This window comes from Strongylocentrotus purpuratus, unplaced genomic scaffold (genome assembly GCF_000002235.5).
Source record: "Strongylocentrotus purpuratus isolate Spur 01 unplaced genomic scaffold, Spur_5.0 spur5_scaffold_5, whole genome shotgun sequence".
Lineage (NCBI taxonomy): Eukaryota > Metazoa > Echinodermata > Echinoidea > Camarodonta > Strongylocentrotidae > Strongylocentrotus > Strongylocentrotus purpuratus.
The window spans coordinates 5,104,569-5,131,884 of record NW_022145611.1 but is presented as its reverse complement, the minus strand read 5'-3'; the positions used below and the strand labels follow the sequence as shown (position 1 = coordinate 5,131,884).

At 36.9% G+C, this 27,316-nt stretch overlaps 3 protein-coding genes across 3 annotated transcripts in view; 2 read left to right on the top strand and 1 right to left on the bottom strand.

The window, feature by feature from the left end:
• The first annotated feature begins 3,262 nt into the window (after window positions 1-3,262).
• LOC575643 (activator of 90 kDa heat shock protein ATPase homolog 1) lies at window positions 3,263-13,817 on the top strand. Its single transcript, XM_776029.5, has 10 exons — window positions 3,263-3,477; window positions 4,350-4,429; window positions 5,118-5,228; window positions 5,908-5,993; window positions 7,605-7,725; window positions 8,113-8,198; window positions 9,309-9,464; window positions 10,239-10,340; window positions 10,783-10,834; window positions 11,725-13,817. The coding sequence occupies exons 1-10, from the start codon at window positions 3,398-3,400 to the stop codon at window positions 11,895-11,897; spliced, it is 1,047 nt and encodes a 348-aa protein (XP_781122.3). The 5' UTR covers window positions 3,263-3,397; the 3' UTR covers window positions 11,898-13,817.
• A 2,459-nt stretch (window positions 13,818-16,276) lies between these two features.
• On the bottom strand, window positions 16,277-21,913 carry LOC100890581 (distal membrane-arm assembly complex protein 2). Its single transcript, XM_030999667.1, has 5 exons — window positions 21,810-21,913; window positions 20,359-20,549; window positions 19,079-19,296; window positions 17,875-18,037; window positions 16,277-16,831 (listed from the first exon to the last, which is right to left on the bottom strand). The coding sequence occupies exons 1-5, from the start codon at window positions 21,816-21,818 to the stop codon at window positions 16,516-16,518; spliced, it is 897 nt and encodes a 298-aa protein (XP_030855527.1). The 5' UTR covers window positions 21,819-21,913; the 3' UTR covers window positions 16,277-16,515.
• Window positions 21,914-21,990: 77 nt separating this feature from the next.
• Window positions 21,991-27,316, top strand: part of LOC100890436 (Fanconi anemia group M protein) — a 35,683-nt gene continuing 30,357 nt past the window's right edge. The window contains exons 1-3 of the mRNA XM_011673703.2: window positions 21,991-22,293; window positions 25,483-25,795; window positions 26,602-26,720. Of these exons, the coding sequence (XP_011672005.2) occupies window positions 22,185-22,293; window positions 25,483-25,795; window positions 26,602-26,720 (541 nt within the window). The 5' untranslated portion in view covers window positions 21,991-22,184. The remainder of the gene's footprint in view (window positions 22,294-25,482; window positions 25,796-26,601; window positions 26,721-27,316) is intronic.

Here is a 27,316-nt window from a genome sequence, read left to right as displayed (position 1 = left end):
GACTTAAATGGAGACTTATGTTATGATCATTGAAATTGTGAATAAAATTGTAAATAAATTGTACATATAAATTAACTTCCGAGAACTGTTTGACATATTTTGATTCACTATTGAAAGATGGGGAGTTGAAGAAACCAGCAAATACATAGAGAGAGAGAGAGAGAGAGAGAGAGAGAGAGAGAGAGCGAGAGAGGGGGGGGGGGGGGGGTTGATAGAGAGATATCTATACAAAGAGAAAGAACAGAAATGTGAGAGATAGATCGAATTAGATATGGCAATAAAAACAGGAAGACAGAGAGGAGAATAAAATGGGAAGACAAGAGAGCCACAGACAGAGACAGAGACAGAGTGAGTGAGAGAGAGAGAGAGAGAGAGAGAGGTGCTGTTGCCATTTACTTGGACCCATCAGCCAATCGATTTTTAGTGAAATGGCAATCAAAATAAATCATTAAAGAAAAAACAAGTAAACGAAATAAATAAGTGCGTAAGTGCCAAATAACCAGGGGCGGCGATCCCGGGGGGACGGGGGGACACGTCCCCTCGATTTTTTTAGGGGGGATCGTCCCCTCTCAAAATTTGAAAAAGTGCACACAAAAAAATGTATAGCAAAGACTGCAACACACTTTATGCTCTGGAGGGCCCAAGAGTGCAGCGTTTAAACAAAACAAAAAAATGTAAAAATCTTCCAACTCGGTAGCTACGCTCCCTCTCATAATATCCTTCAAAATGTACAAGTACAAGTAAATACCGAGAAATTTGAAGGGTGAACAAAGTATATAGCTATTAACGTTTATACTATAGTTTTGTTAAGGAATGTAATTGTTTAACGCAACAAAACTTCAAAAACATGTGAGGGGGTAGTCACTTCCGTCACCTTCACCCCTCTCATCCACTATGCTCCCTCGTATTTGCGTACTGATGGGGGCGGGGGCTTTGGGGGATGTTCCCCCCGAATGAAATTCAAACGTGGTTTATTTCTAATTCGATACCTCCAGTGATTTACAAATGTTGTATAAATGGCATGATTGTTCCCTGACCTTCCGGGTGCCCTGCCCCCTTTGCCCCACCAAAGGCCCTAAGTCGGGCCCCTGGTTGCTCATCTGACCGAAATCAAATGCCTAAAACGCCTGAGCTTCCAGGGGCTCTGATCCCTGGACCCCACCAAGGCCCCTTAGACGGCCCCTTGATGCTCATCTGATCGTAATTTAATGCCTAAAACCCCCGAGCTTCTGAGGGCCCACCCCTTGACACCTACCGGGGCTTTGCCCCTGGACCCCACACCCATGTACGCTCCACTTTGCTTTGTTTTGCTCTACCTGATCGTAAATACTTTAGCCCCTCCCCCCCCCCCCCCCCCCACTTTTAAAAGAAGGCTTCCAGGGCCTGCGTAACGTGTAAGAGTGGTGGTGATGCGGATTTTTTTCCTGCCCCCTCTCCAAACGTTTCTGCCAATTATGCCACTGCTCCCTCGTCCTTCGCATTTCGTCCCCCCCCCCCCCGGTCGTGAAAAAAAAAATCGCCGCCCCTGCAAATAACCAAGTGCTCATTTGATCTCTTTAACAATGTTCCCTTTTAAAGCCTTTAAAAAAGCTGCAATTAAAGTCAATAAAATAATTGATATCACGTGCAGTCGTCGGAATGTGGGTCACAGGATCCGCGGTTCGAGTCCCGCCACGGCACTAATGTCCTTTGGCAAGATATTAGTCTACATTTGCCACTCTCTACCCAGGTGTTAAATAGTACCGGTAGGAAGCAATTCTTTGAATGCTGTGAGCGCCGAAATTGGCTGCCTTATATAGCAGAGCCGGGGTAATAGTTGGAGCGCCTTGAGCACCATGCATGGTGGATATGTGAATAGGTTCAACATCCTTTCTTTTGGTTGCCAAGTTAAGTAAACATAATCTATTCATTTTTCATTTTGCCTCCTTCCATTTTTTCATACACCCGTTTACTGATCAATTTATGCATGTTTCTCCAGGAACCCTAATTGTTATGTTCATTTGAACCAAATTCATGACCCCATACCAAAACTTTGTACACAATATTAACGTAAGCGAGCACTGCAGGGCAATACGATAATTTGTTTCTTTCAGTAGGCCTATAGTCTGTCATAGCACCTTTTGTAATAAGTATGCCGTTTTTTTTTTTTTTTTTATATGATCGACATTTTGTTGTTGGTGGTACACACACATTTAATATAATTTGCAGTTGCCTTGAGATTTCAAACTCCTTCCATGTCTAAATCTTTATTATTGGACAAAGAAACATTTTGTGAGGTTGAAAAGGGAATGGAGAATAGGGACAATAATAATTGAAAGATTGTAAAATTCCTATTTTAGCAGTTGAAGGGGACATACGGTTTAGTGTAAAAAGGGGCACAGTTCGTTCTTAGGAAATTTTTGATACTTTGAGCTCCCTACTCCACTGCCTGACACTGTGGCAGTACATAATCAGTGCCGGGATCAGTGTTACTACACTGATGGAGCTGCTCAGATTCTTTGAAGCTATATAATAATGGCTCTAATTGAGATGACTGTAAAAGGACACCTTTTGTAAGCGTCAATGCCGGGAATACTAGGCCCATAAAGAGACACTGATCAATAAATGGTAAATCACAAGGTACAAGGGGATTTTATCATTTGTAAAGAGTCGGCACCACGTTACAAAAATGGACACTATAAGTTAGATTTGACAAGGGGCCCTTAATTATCGGACGGGGGAAAGTGCACTCATTAGTAAGAAAGAGGGGCCTTGTCAAAGTATATAAAAGGGGGCATTTAAATGGGACCGTATTATCAAAGATGAGAAGGGGCGTAGAAATTCGGCCCGAAAAAAATTAGCATTTATAAGAAAGGAAAGGGGGATGGAAAAGAGGTTATCTCACCAAATCATCTCTCAATTGACATAAGATAAAGAGGATCATGGGGGACCAAGTCACCGATTAGGCATTGTTTGCTATATAGAGGGCGCAAGTAGCTATAAGTAGCAAAGGGATTCGATCATTATAGTAGCCCATTTTTTTCGTGATAACGCTTGTCAAATTGGAGTCTGTGCTTGCAGACTGGTGGTCTATCTCTATGGTGCAAGCCTATTTTTATATGATAACATAAATATGAATAAACCTAAAAGTCACTACTGTTTATATTATACTAATTTTTTTAATTTTTAAATACTTAATTAAAAAATCTAGTGCTTTCCACAAAATTTCCTAACTATCAGCTTTGCCATGCATGTCTTCCATGTGTAATGAATTTTATCGAACGAGGCAACTGTGCATCCGCTATTTCTAGCATTTTCTAATTTACCGTGTGAAATTCTACGGAGACACTGTTAGATTACACGCTTTGTTCACAATTTGGATATATTTTGGAGAAAATTCTGAATTTTCCCGTAGAAAATGGCTAAGTGGGGAAAAGGAGATCCTCGCTGGATTGTGGAGGAACGAGCAGATGCTACAAACGTGAATAACTGGCACTGGTAAGACACGTTGTGTCGCTTTATTTCTTCGTACTCCAGATATTGGGCAATAGAAGAGCCAGGCCCGTCGGGCTGGGTTCTCAGTGGTGTCCGTCACGCTTGTTGCAGTGCGTGATCATAATGAAAACGGCGCTGTATGATCGACTAGCATGCCATCTTCAATCGTTAATAATACGCATTGCCATTGCATTGACTCCTATGCTTTGCTGGAGTGATCATCATTATGATCATGACTGTCTGTGAACTGTGATTCCATGTTTTTCTTTTTACCGACGTTTGATAATCGACATGAATCTATTCTAGACTCTACTCGATTGAATATATTACTTATTAGCTCTCTCTTTCTATCTCCCCCCCCCCCTCTCTCTCTCTTCTACCCCCTTCCCTCTTTCTTTCTATACCCCTCTCTCCTCTCTCTTTCTATCTTCATCTCTCTTCTTCTGTATCTCCCCTTCCCCCTCTCCCCTCTCGTTCTTTTCACTTCCCTTTTCCCGTCCCTCTCTCTCTTCCTCGTCATTTCTCTCCTCGATTTCCTCGTCATCTCTCGCTTTGGTCTTGCTACATGTAGCCAGACTGGCTCCACTTGTTGAATATTGTATTTCATGTTTTTCTTATGATATATTTTGGTTCAATTTTGTTTACACTATCCAATTACATCGTAAATCAACCATTTTTAATTTCCAAAACTTTACTAGATTTAGATCTAGGTCTAGAGTCTAATAGATGTTTTTAAACCGAATGAATAAATAAATAAAAATAAATAGAGGTCTAAGGTTGCTGAATTTAGATTGATTAATACCTTATAATTTTTATATGTATTTTGATTGCTACCTTTGATGTGTATCATGTCATTATTACATATTTATTCACAGGACAGAGAAGAATGCATCAAAGTGGTCAACGGATAAACTGACTGAATTGTTTACAAATATCAAGGTGGAAGATGAAAGAGGTAATGTTGATGTATGGTTTTTTTTTTTGTTTGTTTGTTTGTTGTTTTGTTTTGTTGTTGTTGTTTTTGTTGTTTGTTTTTTTTGGGGGGGGGGTCTTGCTAAGTTGGGAAATAAATTCATTTGTTGTTCCCCTGGCAGGAAGGTAAAGAAAGATGTATAGCTAGATGATTCTAGAAATAAGCATAAAGTTTTTACCTTAGTTGGATCTAAACATGTCAGAAGTGTTCATTTGTTGATAGGTTTACAAATTCATTTCACAATGAATGTTCCTTTCATTCAAAAGCTAGAAATTAAAATTTCGGACCAAACTTTGTGTTTGCGCTTTTCTGGCAAGCACACTACAATGTACCGGTCTTATATTTTAGTCTTATGACATTAGAAAAATGATAGTTATGGGAAGAATATTAGCGTTTGTGCAACTGCAAGAGCAACACTTTGTAAAACTTTAAGAACATGTACATGTTCATGTATTGAACAGATTACCCTAAATTGATTTGAAACCAGGACATGTAGTATTGTTTGTTTGAATATTATGTCAACATGTACACTAAGTTTGAAGAGCTGTATGTAGCTTATACTGCTATAAGTGCTATTACCATAGATGCATGTAATTAGATATGGTAAAGATATGTGTTGATTTAGAAAGAAAAGGTTTGTGATATTAAATTCTCATCTTTGTTTTCGTAGGTCAGTGTGAGCTTTATGAAGTGAAGGAAATCACTGGTGAAGCCTCTGCCAGCAACCGCAAGGCAAAACTTATCTTCTTTTATGAATGGGTTATCAAGTTGAAATGGAAAGGTGAGTGTTTAGGAGAGCCTTCAATGACCGAGTCTTCAGTTTTGTACTTTCTATATTCTTGGTGAGAATTCTCCTGCATATTAGCTGTGATTCATTGTGCCATCCTCCTGATTTTGATTTAAAGCCCCACTGCACTACTTATAGCTACTTGCGCCCTCTATATAGCAAACAATGCCTAATCTGTGCCTGTTGGTCCCCCATGATCCACTTTTTCTTATGTTACTTGAGAGCTGATTTGATGAGATAATCACCTGTTCGTGACCTTGCAGGGAGGTCTAACCCCTCTGGCCAAACTAGTGCAGACAGGCTTTAATAATGTCATATCAACCATTAGCTTCTTCTCATCATTTCTACCCTTTGATCTTGGATAATCTTAAATCCGCAGGGAACTTTGATTCCATCAATGTGCCATTTTTATTAAACGCAAAGTATATTGCATTCTAACAAAACGTACATGTAGCCTGGTGCTTTTTCTTTGTAACTATGTTTCATTTCTATAATTATGTAGGGGAAAGCCTAAACCTTTACAAGGAAATGAAGTATTTAAAAAAACAGAAGAAAAGGTAAACAGCTCAAAAAATAACTACTTGCATTCTAATAATGTTGCATAAGAAGTTAAAAGAGAGGAAATGTATTAAAATGGTCATCAATATTAATGTTGAACTATTTCTGTTGATAGGTACTCTAAAGGACTGCACCACTGAATTAGAAGGGACTGTGACGATGCCCAACCTAAGTGATGAAAATGGAGTGGACGATGTGGATGTAGGCCTATATATGATCATACATTAACTCCAGGGGGGTTGTTTCACAAAGATCCTAAGTCGAACTTAACACTAAGTTGGACTTTAAAGTTATGGTTAGCCATTTGTAGCCTTAAAATGAAATATATTCAAAAGCGAAAAAACAATTATTTTAGACTTTTTATAAATTCCACATCAAGAACATGAAATCTCCTTGATAATATTAGAAAATGTGAATGTTTTGAATCAATATTTTATGCCTTTTAAAACAACTTTTACAAAATATTTTCATAGATGCCAACGGCTTTCCATAATTGTTATGTCCAACTTAGGATCTTTGTGAAATACTCCCAGGCTTTATATTGTCAGAGGTATGGGTTCAGGGTTGCAAGTGGGTTTAGGGTAAGTATAGTTAGTGTCAGAGGTAGCAGTACTATTTGGTCCAGGTTGAAGTTAAGAATTTGGTTAGTGTGGGAAATCGACCATGGAGCAAGCCTATACTATTTCACAGTAACATTGTGTTGCTTGACTTCAGTTGTCAATATCACCGTATGGCATTGTTTTGAGGAAGGCCTTTTCTGTACCTACACAATCACACTGGCTATTTAAGTGCAGTGTCCCTCTGCGGGAGAGTGTGAAAGCTTGTTGGTATTTCCTTTATATTGGATTTGAGTGCATTGCGGAAGTGACCTATTGGTATCTCATATTATTATGTTAATGTTCTTTGGAAATTTTCATTGTAATTCATGCTCATTTCAGTTTTATAACTGCCAGACAGGAAGATATTAATAAAATTCATTTATCTATATATCTATCTATCTATAGTTAGATTCATAATAGGCTTTATGCTGAAGATGCAAAGGTGTGAATACATGTACTGTTATTACACAAACTTTAGCTGAACTTCCAAGATAAGGAATTCTAGCATTTCAATGCAAATTTTCCTACTGTATACCTTTTACAGCAGTAACGTATTAACTGCATCTAGATCTTGAATGACAGATGTAGGAATGTCTTGCTAAGGGACATTAGTGCAGATTCAGGGATTTGAGCCCAGTACAATGTGGTGTTTCACAAAGACTTAGATCGACTTACATTCTTGGCATTGGTCTCTCAAGGGACGTACAAATCGTGGTCACAAATCCACAGAATTCACATTTTTGAATGGTTTATTATTGAAGGAAAAAATGTTCTCTAAAGATCATAATTTCTAAGGTTTCCTTCCTCTAATTTACATCTGGTTCAAGACTTTTTAAGGGCATAAATCGGCTACCCCAGTACAAGTCCAAGTCTTAAATATAACTTGAGTTTACAATGTAAGTGACTTTTTTTACCACATTGAACTGACAGTATCAAAACATGTAAATTCTGTAGATTTGTGACGTCCCATGAGAGACCAATGGTGAGAGCAACCAGTGGCATGAATGACCTGCCATAGTTCAAGTCCAACTTAAGTCGATATTAGTCTTTGTGAAACAACCCCCTGGACACCTCTACGTAAAGTACTGTACGTAAATGCAAGTATGATAACAAATTTACCAGTAGCACAAGTTGACCCATTTTTAATGTGTTTCATCACGTATCATGTCATTTATCTATAAATTATGCATTTAACGTGCTATTCTGTCCACAGATTGAAATCTCCACAAACACAGCAACACCAGAATCTCACACTCTTAGAGAGGTCATGAAGAGCAAAGGAGTTCCAGTCCTTCGACAAAAGATTGGAGAATATACTCAGGCACTTAAAAAAGGTAATATTTATTCACTTCAAAGCATTTGTATAATAATGGAAAGTTAGACTTTACTCCTTCTGTCACCTTTGTAGCAATTCCATACCTGCCAAGTGCCAACCCTTCTGAATATTCTAGAATATTCTGATTTTCTGGATTTTTAGGACCCCCCCCCCCCCCCCCCCCCCCCCAATTTTGTATTTTTTTTTTTTTTTTATTTTTTTTTTACTAAAGCCAAATTAAGCTTGTTTTATTTTTTAGTTTCATTTGGAGTTTATAAGTGTTGTGGTTAGTAAAGGTGGAAAGAATAGTGGTGCTTTATCACCCAAGTTCTAGAAATTTTTTCTTCTCTCTCTCTCTCTCTCTCTCTTTCTCTCTCTTGCTCACTCTCTCTTATTTATAATGTAGAATTCAGCCAAGGGATGATTCTACCATCTAAAACACAGGACAGCTCACCAGTGAATGCCAGTAATGTCAAGAAAGCTTCATTACCTGTAAGTGGTTCTCTTTTCCTTTTCTCTATTTTGACATTATTCCTATGGAATAAAAACTTTCTAAAAGGAAAGAAACAAAACTAAACTAAACAATTAGAATAGGGTTAACGTAGTATAGTCTGAACTCAGTATACTGAGATGAATGTTAGATTGAATCAACATTGAAATTCAATTATCTTTTGCAATTTTAGTACTTCCTAAAGTCAAGCACATTCTCTGATTTTAATAGACAAATGTTAAGGTTATATCCAGCTCAAGATGTTGTAGGGATGTGTGAAGAGTAACAGATAATGTCTGTGTTCATTCCTGTGTTGCCAATTTGAAGATGAAATTACTCCTGACAAATAATATTGCTGCCAATCAAGGGATGAAGACTTTCAAGAGTATCTGAACATGAAGTGACTTTTATTTTGCAACAGCAATGAAATGAATGTTGTTAAAGAAAATTTCTCAGAGAGAAATTCTGGAGTGAACATCAACCGCTCTTGTGAAATACACTTATCATTCATAAACTTCAAGAATGTGCCCCCTGGAGGGAAATTTTTCAAAATGAATCTCGTTCTGAATCAGACTGAAAAGCTTTTGATCTCTAGTAGACCATACTCTAAGAAATCTGGAATGTATGATGTTCAACAATCTGGCATTAAAGATAAAGTTGAGTTCTGGTCATGCGATTGCATTGTGAAAGAAACGTTGTGGAATTGATCAGAAAGGTTGATCATTTAGCATATAAGTATTGGTGTGTACTGCAAGGTTCTGGAATCATCAAAATGATAAGAAATTTGGCCCAGTCTTGGTAAAGTTACAAGCACTGTACACAGAAAGATGTATATGGGACTACACGAACATGTGGCATAAAAATCTGTCCAATATTTATGCTGTTACATGCCATATTTAGAATATTAAGGCATTTGAAGAGCCATGCTTTTCAGGAAATGTTTTTAATCTGATGTTCTTCCACACTTGCATAATAACAATGATAACGCTTATAAATTAGTTTTCACCTCTTGCCAGGACTCAACCTTCTCTTTAAGTATTAGCCTTTTAGATTTTATTTATCAAGGTTTGAATAATCTGCGATGTGCATCGATCTGCTTGTTGTTGTTACAGGATCCCATTCCTGTCAAGAAACCAGACAATGGAGTCAGCACAACACAGATGAAAGGACTGAGCCTCGGAGTCAAAATAGAAACCTGCCAACTGGAATTAACACAAGAATTCAAATGTGAAGCTGCTATGCTCTATTTGGCATTTACTGATGTTGAAGTAAGTATATTCAAAGCTTTACACCAATTTGACGTGTTAACTATTTTGTAACATTTTATTTTTGTCCTTGTTGTCATTTGAGTATTCTAACCTAGCGAATAAGAGTCAGTAGTGTGCGTGCCTCTTCAACCTTTTGTTCATCTCCTCTAAATTTAGACCCATTTTTGCCCATGTAGGGTAGTCAGTTCTCTTGATTTCTTCTTTCAATATTAAGTATCAAGATGGCTGTCCGGTAGGTTGTAGTGCCCTTGGTCCTTACTACTGTGTAGCTCTGACATCTACTTGTGATCAATTCTTACAAAAATCTTTCTGACCTCAAGTCCTTTTATGATTATTTATATAATATTGGATGGCTTTGAGTGTGATACAAGAATATATCGCTATGCTCGAGTTACATGTATGACAATATTGGACGAGTTGAAGACAGGTGTAATATTGTCTTAGCGAGAGTAATATATTCTTGTATCACACGAAAGCAAAGCCATACAATATTGTAGTATATATATCATTATTATTATCGATAGTTGATTGATTTACCAATAGAAGCCATTGAACTTCCTGGATGACTGAGCAATCCCAAAACAATATTGGTCAGTCATCCGGGTACTGCGCTAAAGAAATTGAATACACTGATTTATTGTACCCCTTGGAAGCCTTATATAGATAATAAATCATTATATCGAGGGGGAAAAAGCAGATAAAACCACCAACCCCGTTTGGTAGTCTTGAGATAAATAATGCACTAACCACTATTTCTCTTAACTTTATTTTTAGCGGTTACAAGCCTTCACCCATGCTAAAGCTACAGTGAATGCAGAAGCTGGAGGAAAATTCACCATGTTAGATGGCAACATCTCCGGAGAATTTGTTTCATTAGTAAGTACATCACCTATATGTATATTACATTTTTGGTATTCCATGTTAGCTATATCAGCTTATTAAAAAAAATTATGTTTTCAATGTTTTTTGTTTTAAAATTTTTAAATACGTGGTTGTCATCTGTTCTTTATTTTTATGCCTCCGCTACAAAGTAGCCGGAGGCATCATGTTTTCGGGTTGTCCGTACATACGTACGTCCTGTTCTTATGATCGCGTTATCTCAAGAACCAAATTGATCGATTCCCGCCAATTTTTTGGTAAAAAATGTGAATTTTTTATTTAAGTGGAAGAAATAAAAAGTAGTGATTTGTATTCTTTTTTTAAGCATGTAGCTTTGTTTCTAACCCTGCAAAAACCAGTATAATTGTGCATTTGAAGTTTATTTTTGTAGATTAATTTAAATCGGTCTTTAACAACCTTTTGTTATTTTACTTTCCAGGAACCCCATTCTAAGATTGTCATGCAGTGGAGATTCAAATCATGGGATGAAGGTAAGCATTATTCATATCAAATTCCCACATACCTGAGCCCGAAGACATTTACAACTTTAGCCATTTCCATTTAAAAGTCGTTATCTTTCTTACTTTCTTAATCTCAGATCCTCATTAAATCCATGTCAGTAATTCACATGATCATCATCATCATCATCATTACTGTCGCTAACTTCATGCACGTGCATGCGTCTGCACCCCATTGTCAGTATATGGTATGCACAAGTTGTATTGTGCAGCAGTTTGCCATGAAACATGTGAGAAATTGTATATTATAATGTCTTTGTTTTGGGGAAAATACTCCATAAAAGATAAGAAAATTGAAACGAAAGAGGTAAGAAAGATAATGACTTTTAAATCATGACCATTATTTGAGCTATTGTTAAAGGATTTGGTTGATTTTTGGTATGTTATACTCTCCACGTGGGAGTCACAGGTCCAAAGTATGGTCACAGATCTGAACTAGCACCATTGTAGTGTAGTGGTTAATTTCATATACAGTGAAACCTTAACACAAAGGCTACTCAAGGGATATATGAAGAGTGGTGTTTATTGGTAGGTGGTCTTTATGCACATATTCCTGTAGTATAGTCAAACCTGTCTATAGCGACCGCCCGAGGGAAATACAAAACGTGGTCTGTGTAGACAGGTTCCTTTAGTACATGTTTCAATGAGAAACCATTTTCTCATTTTCCAAGGAAAACAAAAAATGTGGTCTTTGTAGACAGGTGGTCACTAAAGCGGGTTTGACTGTACTTGTTCTAGTGATTCTGTTCAACGAAAACAAGGAAAGTGGTCTTTATAGGCAGGTGGTAACTAGAGCAAGGTTGACTTCACCATATTTCTCTCTCTCTCTCTCTCTCTCTCTCTCTCTCTCTCTCTATGTACAGGACACCATTCACTAGTAACACTGCAGTTCAACCAGAAATCTGACTGCACTGAACTCCTCCTCACCCAGAAGGGCATTCCCAAGGCAGACTTTGAGCGCACCAGGCACGGCTGGAACTCCGTCTTCTTCCAGAGGATCAAAGGCACCTTTGGGTTCGGCGCCTCGCTCTTCTGACGTCAGAGCAACGGCTGGACACTTGCGGATGCTTTTTCATGGAGAACATTGAGTACAGTGCCCCTGTTTGTTCTAGCCGTGGTCCTGTTCAAGAGATACGCCCTTAATCCTCAGCGATGAGATGACCCAATGACCTTGATCCTGTGTCCGTAACTGATAAGAGTCTCCTTGAAGATGCGTGGGGACCGCCGTGTAGGATCGTGCTATTTTTACCCTGTAAATCATAACCTGGATTGTGCAAGTACAGTAGTTCATTTTGTGATTTTGAATTTATAGCTGTGCACATTTAATCAAGCTATTGAAATTGTAAAATGAAATGCCTGTATAAAAAACTTTTTTTTTCATTATCAGACATAGAAAAGGTCCTTATTGAGTCATTTGTTTGGTTCTTTTTACAATTGTGTACATCTTCATCTGTGGTGCTTGTATTAAAAGTAGGGATAATCACTTTTTTTTGTTATTACCTATAAAGAGTTACCGTAATATTATTGAATATTTTGTTCGGATTATTATATGAATAAATCAGATATTGCAGATAACCTGGTTCCCTCCAAAAAAAATAGTATTCAAAAGCACCATGCAAATTTGTTATGCAAGTTATAAATTTACAAGTCTAAAGAATGTGAACTAGATCATCATTTGTAATGAAATACATGATTCATGCTTGGTTAATTTGACTTTCAATGGAGAGGTTGAGAGTTCATTGCTCATCTTCTCAGAGTTGAGAGTTCATGAATTAATTCACAAGACAAGTTTCAGGGTAATTACTGGACAAAATATTATCCTGAAACTCTGATATGGTACAAATATTGCAAAATGAAATTACTTAAAACTTATATTTGATATGTAATTCACTTAAAATTCTGTCAAGCTCCCCCTTTATAGGGCCGATGACAACTGCTGAAATTGAAGCCAGTGTAATTATTTCCAAAGCTCATGATACTTATCACTAATCAGAGTACATTTATATAAAAAACAAAACAAATGAATAATCTTCTAAATGGAAATACCGTAGGTCCATTATTCTTAGGTAGTGAATGTGTTCAGAACTTCAAATTCAGTGCCAATATAATTGGCCATGGACAATCATCATTGTATTTATTTAATATAATATACAGTGCTGATTAAATGTAATATACGTTTATTTATTCAGCAAACCATTTCTCAGGTCAGATCTGCATTGTTTTCGAACAAAAGATTACTTTTGAGGCATGAAAGTTTCATTGAAAAATGGAAGGAAAAAAACTTTGGAACAGTTTTTTTTTCATATTCTCTATGCTCATTAGCATATTTGTATTCTTTTGCAACCTCACTTTTTTTTCCTCTTTTGAATCGTGTGTTTTCTATCTCTCCTTAACATACCATTAAATTAAAGGGAATGAAACGCTGTGGATTGCATGTCCAAGATTAATGGGTTAAATATTCACACAAAATGTAAGTAAATTACTAAAGCACTGCATATATGCTTTATCCAGCACTCTTTTTGTTGTTGTCATTTCTTGTAATTTGGAAGGAAATATGCTGGGGTATAGATCTCTCGATTGCATGGGTTCTGTATGCAACTTGTACATGTATACATCCAAGGAAATGTATTAATGTACTGCACACCAAGATCTGTATAACATGTACTTATTAATTCAAAGCCTTCCTATATCAAGAAATATGTCAATGATGAGAATATGAAATGAACCTATGGTAAAATAAACTTTACTAGCAATGATACGAGAGTTGCATAGTCTGTAAATTACACATCTTTAGAGATAACGACATATATTGAGTAAATATAATTTGAGTGACATGTATATGCATATGTTCATGTATTGCAAGTCCAAAGCCTAAAATTATTGCATTATAATTGTATCAATGTATCATGACAGAGATATCTGTATGTCTTAATAAATATGAATTGTCAAAAGTAAACAAGGTTTCATTATAGCTTTCCTTTGGTAATCAATATTGTCTCTGCATTTGATTTTCACTTGCCTGTTCGAAATTTAATATTCTGCCAGAATAGATTGATTAAGATACGAGGACCTTGAATAAACAGACTGTGTAACCATATAGCTTAGAGAGAGAGATTTTCCATCAAACACATGGTGATGGTGGTTATTTTACCCGACTACTAAGAAAGCATAAATGCTTGTAAGTAAGCAACCAGACGGCCGACGGCTTTAGGTCCTCTTAGAGGGACCTGGTAATGAGGATTAATGCCTTACCAAAGGGCACTAGCGCATCGACTTGGTTTAGAACCCGGGTCACCGGATTACGAGACCACTGCTCTACCGACTGAGCTATTGCGTCTCCTCTATTTCTTGGATTTCTTTCAAATACTTATATCAAATTTATTGGAAATCATGGACCAAATATAATGATACAATAATGAACACTGTACATCTTTGATGAACATGAAGTCATGAACATTCCAATATCTTTATCTCTGCAACATAAAATAAAATCTACTTTTAAATAGTTTTCAATAAATGCAAAGTCAATGCAATATGAGTAATACATTGTCTCAGTGTTACAGTAAGTTATCCACAAATTCTCCATATCTCCAAAAGTCTGATTTCTGAAATGCCCATTTCATAAACACAAAATCAGTCTGAATTGTTATGAGCGTATGGAGTAGATCAAATCTCAAAATTAAATTCTGTAAGAGAATAATGTTCAGGTTTTTCCAAAATGTTGGATAGTTCATGTACATTCAAATGCAACAAGTAAATTTCACCATTAAAGCCCCACTGCACTACTAAATAGCTACTTGCGCCCTCTATATAGCAAACAATGCATAATCGGTGACCATTAGTCACCCATGATCCCCTTTTTCTTCTGTTAATTGAGAGCTGATTTGATGAGATACCCACCTGTCAGTGACCATGCAGGGAGGTCTAATCCCTCCTGGCCAAACTAGTGCAGAGGGGCTTTAAAAGTATTACCCGTAAACTGCTATAAAAAAAATCATGTTGGGACACCAAGAGATAATATTTCCATAGGAATATCTTTTAATGATCACAATAGAATTTTAATTTCAATAAAAAAAAATTACAAATTAATTCTAAACAACTCAAAATACTGTACATGAATGATGTTTTGAAAAAGGATAGCCTTTTGGGTAATCTTTGAAATAAAAGTTATTAATAAACATTATTTGAACCAACTAATGCAAATTGGAAGACAATGCAGGAAAAGGCATTTGAACTATGATTATGAAGTATATGAACATACATTTTAAACTGGCATTCGCCAAATCATAAGTCATTCTAATCTTTGCATATGCTATAAATGCTTCTCACCAAGATTTCAATTTTTTAAATGTTCATGATCCTGCAAAGTCCTGTCATACAAAAGTTGATAACTGAATACCTCAAAAAGCTTAGTAATACTAAATTTCTGAATAAAATGTTCCTTGCTTGCAGTTTTGAAAATAACATGTTTAGGTGAGACTTGTCTTTTTCTGATACGAAAACCAAATAAAAATAAAAGCTTCAAATGTTAGCTGCACATTTTCACAATCTCTTACTTTTGTATTAAACCCTTTTCAGTGGCAACATGATCCTTCGAATTGCAGCTTCTACAACTTGACATTGTTGTGACAAACATGATGCAAAGAGAATCATGGAGGCAAGTGGAAGGACAGATAGGATACTATACAGTGTGTCCCAGAAAAAAGAAACCGAGAATTATCAATGTTTTATTATAACTTAATCACAATTATAATTAATAAATGACTTTTTGGTACCGGCCTCTCTTCAAATTGCTTTCAATCATTCATGCATGAAATATGCATAATATAAGTTGCATATAGAGGAGGATCTAAGCTTTACAAATATGTGTCATTTATTAATTATAATTATGATTAAGTTATGATAAAACGTCAATAATCCTCAGTTTCGTTTTCTTCTGGGACACACTGTACAATCAGACTACAATCCGATTTTGGAAGAATTTTCAATAGCATATAATGTAAACATTGAAACTTGTAAAATCTTGATGAGCAAGGATCTGAATAGTCATATGCAGGGATGCCAGTTAGAATTGATCAGAGGGCCTGAAAATCACCTAGAATGAGCTATTTAGTACACAAAAAAGCCTAACCTATGGCCTGAAAATAACTCCCCAGGGCCTGAATTCAAGCTTTAGCCTGAAAACTGGCATCCCTGCATATGACTAATAGCATGGCTCTTTAAATACCTTAATATTCTAAATATGCCATGTGACATAAAATTAGGGACGGATTTTTATGCCACATGGTCATGTAGTCCGAGTAAGATGTGTACAGTGCTTGTAACTTTACCAAGACTCTGCCAAATTTCTTATCATTTTGATGATTCCAGGACCTTGCAGTACATACCAATACTTATATGCTAGATGATCAACCTTTTCTGATCGATTCCACAACGTTTCTTGCAAACGCAATCACATGACCAGAACTCAACTTTATCTTTAAATGCACTAAAATTCTGGTTGTTAGTATGCTTATCATTCAGAACCTAAATCAGGAAGATGATGATGGACAGATTTCGATATCTAATATACATGTAATCGCCATTTCTTCTAAAGTTGGATTGCAGCAGGATCGTGTAGTGTGCGCTGGGCATGAAACATGATTGCACAGACATCACCTCTTAGATGATGTTTTTTCGTCTCGTTTGTGAGATGTCTGTCGCATTGGACTATCTTTGGCATCATGATCTCCTTCCTTAATCCTAATCCTCAAATCTCTAAGATCATCTTGTGAAGTCTTGTCAAGGCCAGCTTGTCTTCTATGCTCTTCGATGATCTCACCTCCTTTCCTGGCTTCTTCTACATAGGTTTCCACTTGCTTGGTCACGAGGCTGATGCGACACTGTGGCAACACATCTTCCAGCATCACGGCAACCAGAGGAGCAAACTTGACCAGTGGCATGTCGTTCATATTTAACCTCTCCAGATTCCTAGACAAAATATAACAAGAATTCAAGAAGATAAGAGATTGTTAGCTGTGGCAACACATCTTCCAGCATCACGGCGACCAGAGGAGCAAACTTGACCAGTGGCATGTCGTTCATATTTAACCTCTCCAGATTCCTAGACAAAATATAACAAGAATTCAAGAAAATAAGAGAGTGTTAGCTGTGGCAACACATCTTCCAGCATCACAGCGACCAGAGGAGCAAACTTGACCAGTGGCATGTCGTTCATATTTAACCTCTCCAGATTCCTAGAAAAAATATAACAAGAATTCAAAAAGATAAGAGATTGTTAGCTGTGGCAACACATCTTCCAGCATCACAGCAACCAAAGGAGCAAACTTGACCAGTGGCATGTCATTCATATTTAACCTCTCCATATTCATAGAAAAAATATAACAAGAATTGAAGAAGATAAGAGATTGTTTTACATACTTTAGAGGAACAAAATATATTCAAAGCCCCACTGCTAAGTGCACTACTTATAACTACTTGGGCCCTTTATATAGCAAACAAAGCCTAATCAGTGCCTGTTGGTCCCCCATGATCCCCTTTTTCTACTGTTAATTGAGAGCTGATTTGATGAGATAACCACCTGTCAATGACCTTGCAGGGAGGTCTAATCCCCCTGGCTTAATTAGTGCAGACGGGCTTTAAAGAAAAGTTATCTTGAATACCAATCCAATATGAAATCCATGCAGGTACCTTCCAATGAAGACATGAAATAAGAAAATGATCATCAAACAGAAAATGGTTTAATATGAAATGACCTTAAATGATTTTCTTTTTAAAAGAAAAGGAAGGAAAAAGATAAAAAGCATCTCCAGGTGAAATTTGTAAGTCTTTACAGCAAATTTTATGTTATACTTTTAATATTTTCATAAAAAGAGGCAAGTTTTCTTTATGCTCTATACATGTTTTTCCAAACATGTATTCAAATTCAACTACAGAAGCAGACTACAGGGTATATACAACACTTACTTCTATTGAAAGCTCTTAGATATATATGAACATAAACATAATATTACCTTAGTTTGTGGAGTGTTGCTACACCATTCTCAGTAACTTGCTCACATTTATTAATATTGAGATGTGTGAGAGTATCTCTTAGATGCACAAGGCTAGCAAGGCAGTGATCATCTACTAGACCACATCCTTCAAGACTTAGATATTTCACTTCAGATAATTTTACTGCAAACAATGAGAAAGAAAATGTTTCACATTAGTTATGATAGTACAGACAGATTACCAGCCATGGCTTTAGCCAAGCAGCCCTAAATCAGCATTCAAGGAATCCCAGAAATTATCTCCTACAAAGTTATCAGTCTAATACACCTAAAAGGAGAGTAGCAGATGTAGATTTAATGTCTTGCAAAAGGACATTTGCGAGTAAATAACATGACTGTCTGACATAGTATGCCAATAACTAAAGTTCTTGAGCATTTTTTAAAAAGCTATGTTTGTGCTTTAAATAACAAAGAAGATCACAACAAACTTCAGTATCACAGACAGCAAATTGAACTCATTTAGAAGGACGGTTTAATTTAAGTTTATGATTTGATGTCTTGTCTCCCAAAGCAAAAGATAAAATGCCAATGTAGCTATTAGTTGGAGACAGGCAGACAATGAAGTACTAGATTAAGAAACAGCAAGAGAGAGAGAGAGAGAGAGAGAGAGAGAGAGAGGGGGGAGGAGGGGGAGGGGGAGGAGGGCAGAAAGGTGTAAAAGGAACATAAAGGCTGTCTTGATAGAAGAAAAAAAGTACATTATATGCAAGTAAATTTTAATTTAAAGAGAAGGTTGATTTCTGGGAAGAGGTAACAAATAATTTGTGAGCGTTATCATTGTATTATGCAAGTGTGGAAGAACATCAGATAAAAAATGTTCCCTGAAAAGCATGGCTCTTCAAATGCCTTAATATTCTAAGTATGGCGTGTAACATCATACAAATTGGGACAAATTTTTATGCCACATGTTCGTGTAGTCCCATATACATCTTTCTGTCCACATTACCTGTTAGTACTTTACCAAGACTGGGCCAAATTTCTTATCATTTTGATGATTCCATAACCTTGCAGTACACACCAATACTTATATGCTTGATGATCAACCTTTTCTAATCGATTCCACACCCTTTCTTTCACAATGCAATCGCATGACCAGAACTCAACTTTATCTTTAAAGGATGAAACTTTAGAGAGATCAACAAACATGACAAACATGCATCTTTACCAACATCTGCCATGCTAAATTGGTCCAGGTCAGTGTCCGTGGCATCAATGGCTATCACAAACTGACCATTCAATTCATCAAGTGGTAGTGATCCTTGTCTAATGTCTTGCTTGGCGTACCACTTTCCATTTGTAAACTGGACTCTTGCCCCCATCTTGACCAGCATATGGCTAACACCAACCTCACGTCCAAACTTTTTTATGGTGTCAAATGACTGTCTGTTCGGACAAAAGAATACAGATTTTTATAAACAATCTGTTAACTATTTAGTATTTACCAATAAGAGAATTTGAAAACACAATTTTAGTACATGAAAAGACACCCTTCTCCAGGAAAAAACAAAGTACATAGATTATCTTTTAAACTATAAACTATTTGGAACAATGCAAAGGAAATTAAGACACCACCTATTTTTATGACTTGGCAATACTGACTTCATATTTCAGATCTTAAGACTCAATCCATTTAGTGTCTTAGGAGTTAGTAAGATTAAATAATGCTAGAGTATATCTTTGGGAATAACAAAAGCATCCCCCCTCCTCAAAATTATCTGTAAACAGTCACAAAATGTTTGAAATCGTGGACCTCCCCATCCTTTTTTGGTTATTGTTTGTTAGTTTTTTCTTTTTTTAATCCAGGTGGCAGAACAAGTAAAAACATATACCCGGTATAACCCTGTAAACGATCATCGGATCGGACGCCGATACCGATCCGATCAGGGGTGATCTGATAATAATTTCCGATCGCCGATCAATAAAAATGATCGGAAAAAATTGGCAGACATTTTCGTCATAAAAAAAAAAAAATCAGCTGATTTTTTTAACGATCTTCCGATCCGATACCGATCATAGTTGCGAGGGAGGGTGTCGCTCCGATCTTCCCATCTGATCAGAGCCCCAACTTACAGGGTTAACCCGGTATATGACAAAATTTTCTTAATTGACCAGGGGAGTGTTTCACAAAGACTACGATCGACTTTAAGTTGGACGTAACTATGGCAGGCCGCTCATGCCACTGTTTGCTCTCACCATTGTTGAAGAAAAAAAAGTCTTAAAAAAAAACTTAGTTTACAATGTACCAATAAGTAACTTTTTTTCTTCAACAATGAACTATCTAAAAAAAAATCAAATTCTGTAGATTTGTGACATCCCTTGAGAGACCAATGATAAGAGCAACTAGTGGCATGAACGACCTGCCATAGTTCAGTCCAACTTAAGGTTGATCTTAGTCTTTGTGAAACCAACCCCTGGTAGCACAGTACTAAAGGTTAAGTAACTCACATTTTCACTTGTTCAGACCATGCACGCTGTATTCTCTTCTTTGCCAAGTACCAGATTGACATGTTTCTACATTGAGCTGTTCTTTGTCCTGTCATCATTGCTTGCTGAAGAGCAACACACCGAGCTGACCTTCGAACTACATCTGCAGCTTGCCGTCTGAGGATACAGGCACAGCCATGACCCATCAGGGACTAGAATATTAAAAATTCAAGAATCAACTTTTTTATCTTTATTGATTTGATCATTTTGATGTAGACAAACATGTACTGTAATAAATAATATTATTTTTGCATAAATAATATTATTGCAATAAATAATATTATTGCAATAAATAATGTTATTGTAAAAAACGGAAGAGTTTTTCTTTGTCCGCAGAAATCAAGTTGATTTAATCTGAAATCTGAATCTAAGACAGCTCAACACTCCTGGAGGAGTCAAAAGAGTGGACTTGATATATGAATATCAAATAATATAATAATACTTTTGAAATGCTATTGCACATGAGTATTGAATAAGTTGAGACTTGCATACATAACATATCAATGAATACAAAGCTGCTCTTCGCCAGGATCGACAATAGATTTTCAATTGCCGATCCGCTCGAGTAACTTCAAATTTAAATGAGAGAGGGCCTACTTAACTTAAGCGCAACTTAAGTTCAGTGGCAATGTCAATACTTAATATCACGTCACACCACAGAGATTTAGACACGTCATGCTTTAAACAGGTGACGCACTTCACACATAACATGAAATTGCACACACATAAAATAGAAAAATCAACAAACATTTCAGAATAAATTTCCAGTTTGTACCTGAAATATGACGAAAATGAGAATTTTTCAAACTTAAAAATAGTTACGTAAGGCTTGAACTTAAGTGAAATACTTAACCTTTTAAGGATGCTGAAAAAATCGTAAGAAATACAGGGTTTGACTGAAATATCATAATTTTGGTATCGAATCAAACGGAAAATCACAAGCTTGCTCCTCGCATCAATAACATTGAGTGAATGGAAGCCAGCGATAGCCATGAATAAGAAGGGCCCTTGATGGCGCCAATTAGGTTAAATAAATGTAAGCTAAAGTTAAGTCCTACGTGGTAACTAGGCCCTCTCTCACTTAAATTCGAAGCCACTCGAGCGGATCGGCCAAAGGAAACGCATAAACTCATACGGTACAGCGCTCAATGCGCAAAGTTCTATGTGCAGTGTCGCCTGTCTACACAGCCAGGGTAGTAATGCTGCTATGCCTATGTGCGCTGTACGCCAACGTCATGCTAAACTTCAATTTACTGCTAGTGGAGTGTTATCACAAACACTAAAGTGAACATGTGGGACACCACAGTTAGATCCAACATTATCTACATTCAGTGAGAATTAATCATTGTACGTTATATAAGTATAACCATTATGGTGAACACATCATCATTCTTTAAAGTGTTTTGACTTACTATATTCATGATTACGCTGAATTCTGAAAGACTTCCCTTTTAGAGCTAGAGTTTAGTTTCAGCAAAATCCGCTCCTGTTCCTTTTCGGATTCTGGATATGAGGTTGCGTTCTAGTACATGCACAAACCCACCACGGCCCACGGCGCGCGCGCCAGCCACTGCACTGCAGCCACTACACTAGCGCCATATTCAAAGCAAATCGTGACGTGTTTTGATTACGTTTGTGTACACTCGTACTCGATCGACTCTTGACTTGAGCTTATAATTATATTCGTATTCATTTTTGTGAGAAACAATGAATGATATCACAACCAAACTTATTCTATGCTTTTAATGTAGATTCTAGAAACTAGTGGAGTAATCTAACTGATTGAAATGAACAAGAAAACGAGTGGGGTCTCAGCTTCGACAAGTGTCACCAAGGCCAAGCAAACAACTCTATTTCAGAACTGGAGTTCGGGACAAAATGTTCGACAAAATCAAGGTTTTTATATAATATTGTTAAAGTTTTTTATGTTATGATAATGTAACAGTATTACTGCTGATATAATTATATCAAACCTCTGCCTTTTCTCTATTGTCTTTTTGTATTGACTCAATATGTGAAGGATGCAATTAGTGAATTACAATGTTTACAACTCCGCAGTTCTCCTGGGGCCCGTTCCTAGAAACCGTCATAAGTCTAACTTCTTGACTAAATCAGCGTTGGTGAGCAACTTGTCCGCTACGTGTTTCACCAAGCCCTCTTTGCCAAGATCAACGACAACATCCTGACTAAGGAGTTATGACACCTCTGACACCGTCGTATCTCTGTCATAACTATTTAGTCGATGGGCAGCGCCATCACATGTCATTTATTGGCTAGAGTATGGCTGGCACAAAAGGACAATAAATCCTCCATCTATGATTTTTCTACACATTCACTTAAACAGTGGGTTGTCGTTTTTTGTATTTGATAATCTGATAAAAATATGCCATGTTTGTATTTAAGGATATCCCCACATAAATAAACTGATTTTACGCCTTTATTTCCACATTGTAAACTCGTCGAAGGGATATGTATTTTGCCACGGCAGGCAAGCCATAGTTTGAAGTGTATTCTTTAGTTTTCAGACCCATATTGCTTTCGAGATAAATTCTATCTTCAAATGTGTAAAATGAATAGTTTAAAACATGTTTTTTTAACGTTTGGAATGTTGAAGTTTTGTCATTTGATTATTCAACTGACACCCAAAACATTGGACACAAACTTCATTACATCGTATTTTTCTAAGAATAATATATTGATGTATTTTTATAAACTATCAAACGAAAATATCCGGGGGTTACCCATCTCAAGAACAAAACTGATTCACCGGTCATGTAATGAAATACTCACAATTATATTTTACAAGTATTTTTATTGTATAATCTACTCAAATTTGGTAGTATATTGCATCTCTTATTTCTTGGTATCATTTTCAATCTTTTTTTTATTACTAATTCATTTAAATAATTGCATTTTCCCTAATATTAATTTTGTAATAATCTGGTGGTATTGCGACTAAGGCTAAGTCTCGGCTCCTATTCTCGCCGATAGTATCGATCTCACGAGATACTAGCTAGTAAGCTCTTCGTGAAACGGTTTAGGAAGATCAGAGACATCTCCGTAGTTGGCGGATAAAGTTATGACTGTCTTGTCGTTGGTTTCTAGGAACGAGCCCCAAGAGGCAAGAGTCCAAACCTGGAGTGGAGGGAATCGAGAAGAAGGGCTAGGCCTACAAGAGGTTTTTTCAATGTTTTAATGTTTCGGCAGCAAGGTGGCCAGATTGAATCTATTTTTACAAATTTGATGTTGAAGTTAGGCAGGTCTGTACGCAGCACATTAATTACATTAAAAATTAATTAAAGAGTTGGTCAGAACTCAAACTTTCCACAAATGAACTAGTCTAGGGTCTAGATCTAGGCCTAGCCCATACCAAAAGATAGCCATAAAAATAATTTCATCTGTTGTTGTTTCTTGTTTAAAGTCTCTGAATGTCCCGTACGTCACAATCCAAATAGCTTGGACCTGCCCAGTAACATTTTTGCCAAAATTAATATTATTTTTGCTCGCTTAATCATGCTTTGCATTTTGCTCATGAGCTATGAGTATGACATTTATAAACAGGATGGTTGATATTAAAGGTGAAATTCAAAGAAAATCACAAATATGTCAACTAATGTATGACTAGAAACTGGTAATCTAACAGATGGCCATCGTACAAGTTATAGGTCAACTACATATCGGGTGATTTATAAAAAATACAAATACAACCACCTCCATAGCAGCTGGGATATACCAGAGATTCGACGGAAAAATAACGATGTTTTAATGACATCACTATATGGACCAACACTGCCCAAGCAGACGACATCCCATAGAGAATGAACATAATTGCAAAGCTATTATTTGTCAAATTATAATGAGTTTAGTGTATATAAATGTAGTGGCATGTCAAACCATTCTAAAGGGGATATGACCCGATTCTGATAACTAAAATCTTTTGCTTGTAAATACACAGGATAGGGGGTAATTAACAATCAAAGAAACCAGACTTTCAAATTGAAAACCCCCTGGAATGATATTAAGGACGGCATTTGTTCCCTCTTGAAACGCTGAACATACCCCGGTGTGTGCAGCTGAATATACATTGGCGTCTTATTTTGTTAACAAGCGACAGCTTCCTTTATTTTTGTTTCGCTGCATTTGTCATCAAAATAAAAACATGCGCGGGGTTAAGAGTGAGGCAATAGATTATACATTTAGCCTGACGGTAGTGAAGTAAGAGAAAGAACTCAAGAAAAGATGAAAACACAGGCACTGAAAATGTGTGAGATGTCATGGGACATCGTCTGCTTGTGCAAGTCATGTCCATACTGTGATCTCACACATCTCAGCAGTGTTCGGAGAGCTCTTCCGGTGCTATGCCGGTGGTTTATTTAAGCGTTTTGTAATTTATAATGATCATTACTTCGAATGCTTCCAAACATTGAATTTTGATAACTTGTCGAATCAAAGTTTCAAATTTGCAATAATGGAAATAAATTTAGTTTGTAAAATCAATGAATATCAACTTTAAACCACCCTAAACATTGTCTGAACTTTTTTAGCTCGCTCAATCGAAACTCATTTGTGAAATTTATATACAAGATGGTTGATATTGCAGCCACAAGGCCTCACCCCCCCCCACCCCTCAATAAAATACGCTAGCTCATATGCTTATGATTTCCCTTGGTAGATCTATTTAGATCAAGAGTCAAGACTGTTGTGATATTTGTGTCATGATACTTATAGTTATTGCTACCCCGCCCACTGTATGGCCAAATATCAGAAAAAGAATGCAAATGATAAAATTAGAAGTGCTCAGTAAGGTTATCATTAGACATAAAAAGTGGTCTTTACCTTTCATATAAAAAAAGAATAGAGGGTCTAGTCTACATTGATTTTAAAAAGTGTCTTATTCTCAAATGTATTCTGTAAACTTATTTTATTTCGTACATACTTATCAGTATTTCGTTACTTGTATTTATAATTCATTTGTTCTATATTACTGTATGGTTTATATGTGTTATTTTAATCTATGGATATTTGAGTGGAAAAATAAATCAAATCAAATCATATCAAGGAATCACACACTTTCTCTCTTTCTAGATCAACAAAATGAGATGGATGACCAGCTTGATGAAGAAACACTCCTTGCAGCCTGCGAGGAGTGGGACATGGAAGAACTGCTCAATTCCTCTTCCTCTGGCCCACCTCCGCCTCCACAGGCTACACCTCTGGAGGATCTTCCTGGATTCGATGTCTCCACCGGCAACATCTACATCTACCCGATCAACTACCCCCTCAGAGATTATCAGTTTAATATCGTCCGCCAGGCCCTCTTTAAGAACACCCTGGTTACACTACCCACCGGTTTAGGCAAGACGTTCATTGCTGCCGTTGTCATGTATAACTTCTATCGGTCAGTACATAGTTGTTTATTTTTTTCTTGACATCCTTTTTTTTGTTCTCTTCAACTCTTTCATTCGTCTTGTGTGATCATATTGTCTTTTTCTGATTTCATTTTTGAAAATTCTTTCCAATTTTTTTCTTCCTTTCCTGACACCTCCACTTGAATTATTTCCCTATTTTTTTGTCACTTACTTTCTTCTTGTACTGATTTTGTTTTCATCATTTGTTTTTCTCTTTTTGATGCCATATCTTTGTAGTAACTGTAGTCTAGTAAAAGATATCTCTGTACATTGCTGTGTATTGTTTGTGGTGTTTAGAGGTATTGTGGTCCCCTGGAGAAGTCTCCTGATTGTGAATACTACAAGGTACAAGGTTTGAATCCTGTCACAGCACTAATGTCCTTTGGCAAGACATTAATCTACATTTGCCACACTCCATCCAGGTTTAGGGAAAATGGGAACATGGTAAGAATAAATTCCTTGAAATGCTAGGGTGCCATAATGGCAGCCATGCTAAAGCTGGGAATAATAGTGGTGTAGTGGTCGAGTGAATATGTCACCGGACTGTGGATCACAAGTTCCGCAGTTCAAATCCCGCCGCAACACTGATGTTCTTTGGCAAGATATTAATCTACATTTGCCACACTCGACCCAGGTGAGGTAAATGGGTACCTAGTAGGATTATTCCTGGAAATGCACTGTGTGCTGATTACGGTTGCTGGAGCTAAAGCTAGGGTAATAATTTCCAAAGCTCTTTGGAACTGAATATTATTATAATTCAATCTTATCTTCAATTGTTTTCTCTCCTCAATGACAGGTGGTATCCTAGAGGAAAGATTGTGTTCATGGCTCCGACCAAGCCGCTTGTCTTTCAGCAGATTGAAGCCTGCTTCAACATTATGGGTATACCTCAAGAAGATATGGTAGAAATGACTGGTAAGTATCCTTACCATTAGTTTTCTCTTCCTCTTTCTTCTCTCTGTCTCTCCCGCTATCTCTCTCTTCCTCTATTTTCTCTTTCTCATCTCTATCTCTGTCTGTCTGTCTGTCTCTCTCTCTCTGTCTCTGTCTGTCTCTGTCTCTCCCGCTATCTCTCTATTCCTCTATTTTTCTATTTTTCCCTTTCTCATCTCTATCTCTCTTTCTCTGTCTGTCTCTGTCTCTCACTCTCTCTCTCTCTCTTGCTGTCTGTCTCTCTCTCTCTCTCTAGATCTCTCTTTCTGCCTTATACTCTGTTTGCCTTAAATACTCTTTTTCTAACTCTTTAACATAGGCACACACTTTGAGAGCCTGGTCGATTCAAAATTGATATGTACTCATTGCTCAGCAGAACTACACATGTACAATGTACATGTATGCAAAGCATGGAATTCATAAGCTTTCTATCCATATTTGACTTTTTATCCTGACAAAATTCCTATCAAAACTAACTCCTGCTTCCTTAAGTTTTCTGATAGTGGTGTCAAAGTTTTCATACTTGTTCAGCTAGTAAGAGGGCTATGAGTGATTTTGTCTGGGGGGGGGGGGGGGAT

Excerpts from the sequence above, each read along its gene's own strand:
- LOC575643 (XM_776029.5), top strand. The coding sequence starts at position 3,398 with ATGGCTAAGTGGGGAAAAGGAGATCCTCGCTGGATTGTGGAGGAACGA. Across the intron at positions 8,199-9,308 it reads TCAAGAAAGCTTCATTACCT|GATCCCATTCCTGTCAAGAA; the intron begins GTAAGTGGTTCT and ends TTGTTGTTACAG. Across the intron at positions 9,465-10,238 it reads TGGCATTTACTGATGTTGAA|CGGTTACAAGCCTTCACCCA; the intron begins GTAAGTATATTC and ends CTTTATTTTTAG.
- LOC100890581 (XM_030999667.1), bottom strand. Across the intron at positions 19,297-20,358 it reads TGGTCTGAACAAGTGAAAAT|ACAGTCATTTGACACCATAA; the intron begins GTGAGTTACTTA and ends TTGTCCGAACAG. Across the intron at positions 18,038-19,078 it reads ATTTAGCATGGCAGATGTTG|TAAAATTATCTGAAGTGAAA; the intron begins GTAAAGATGCAT and ends CATTGTTTGCAG.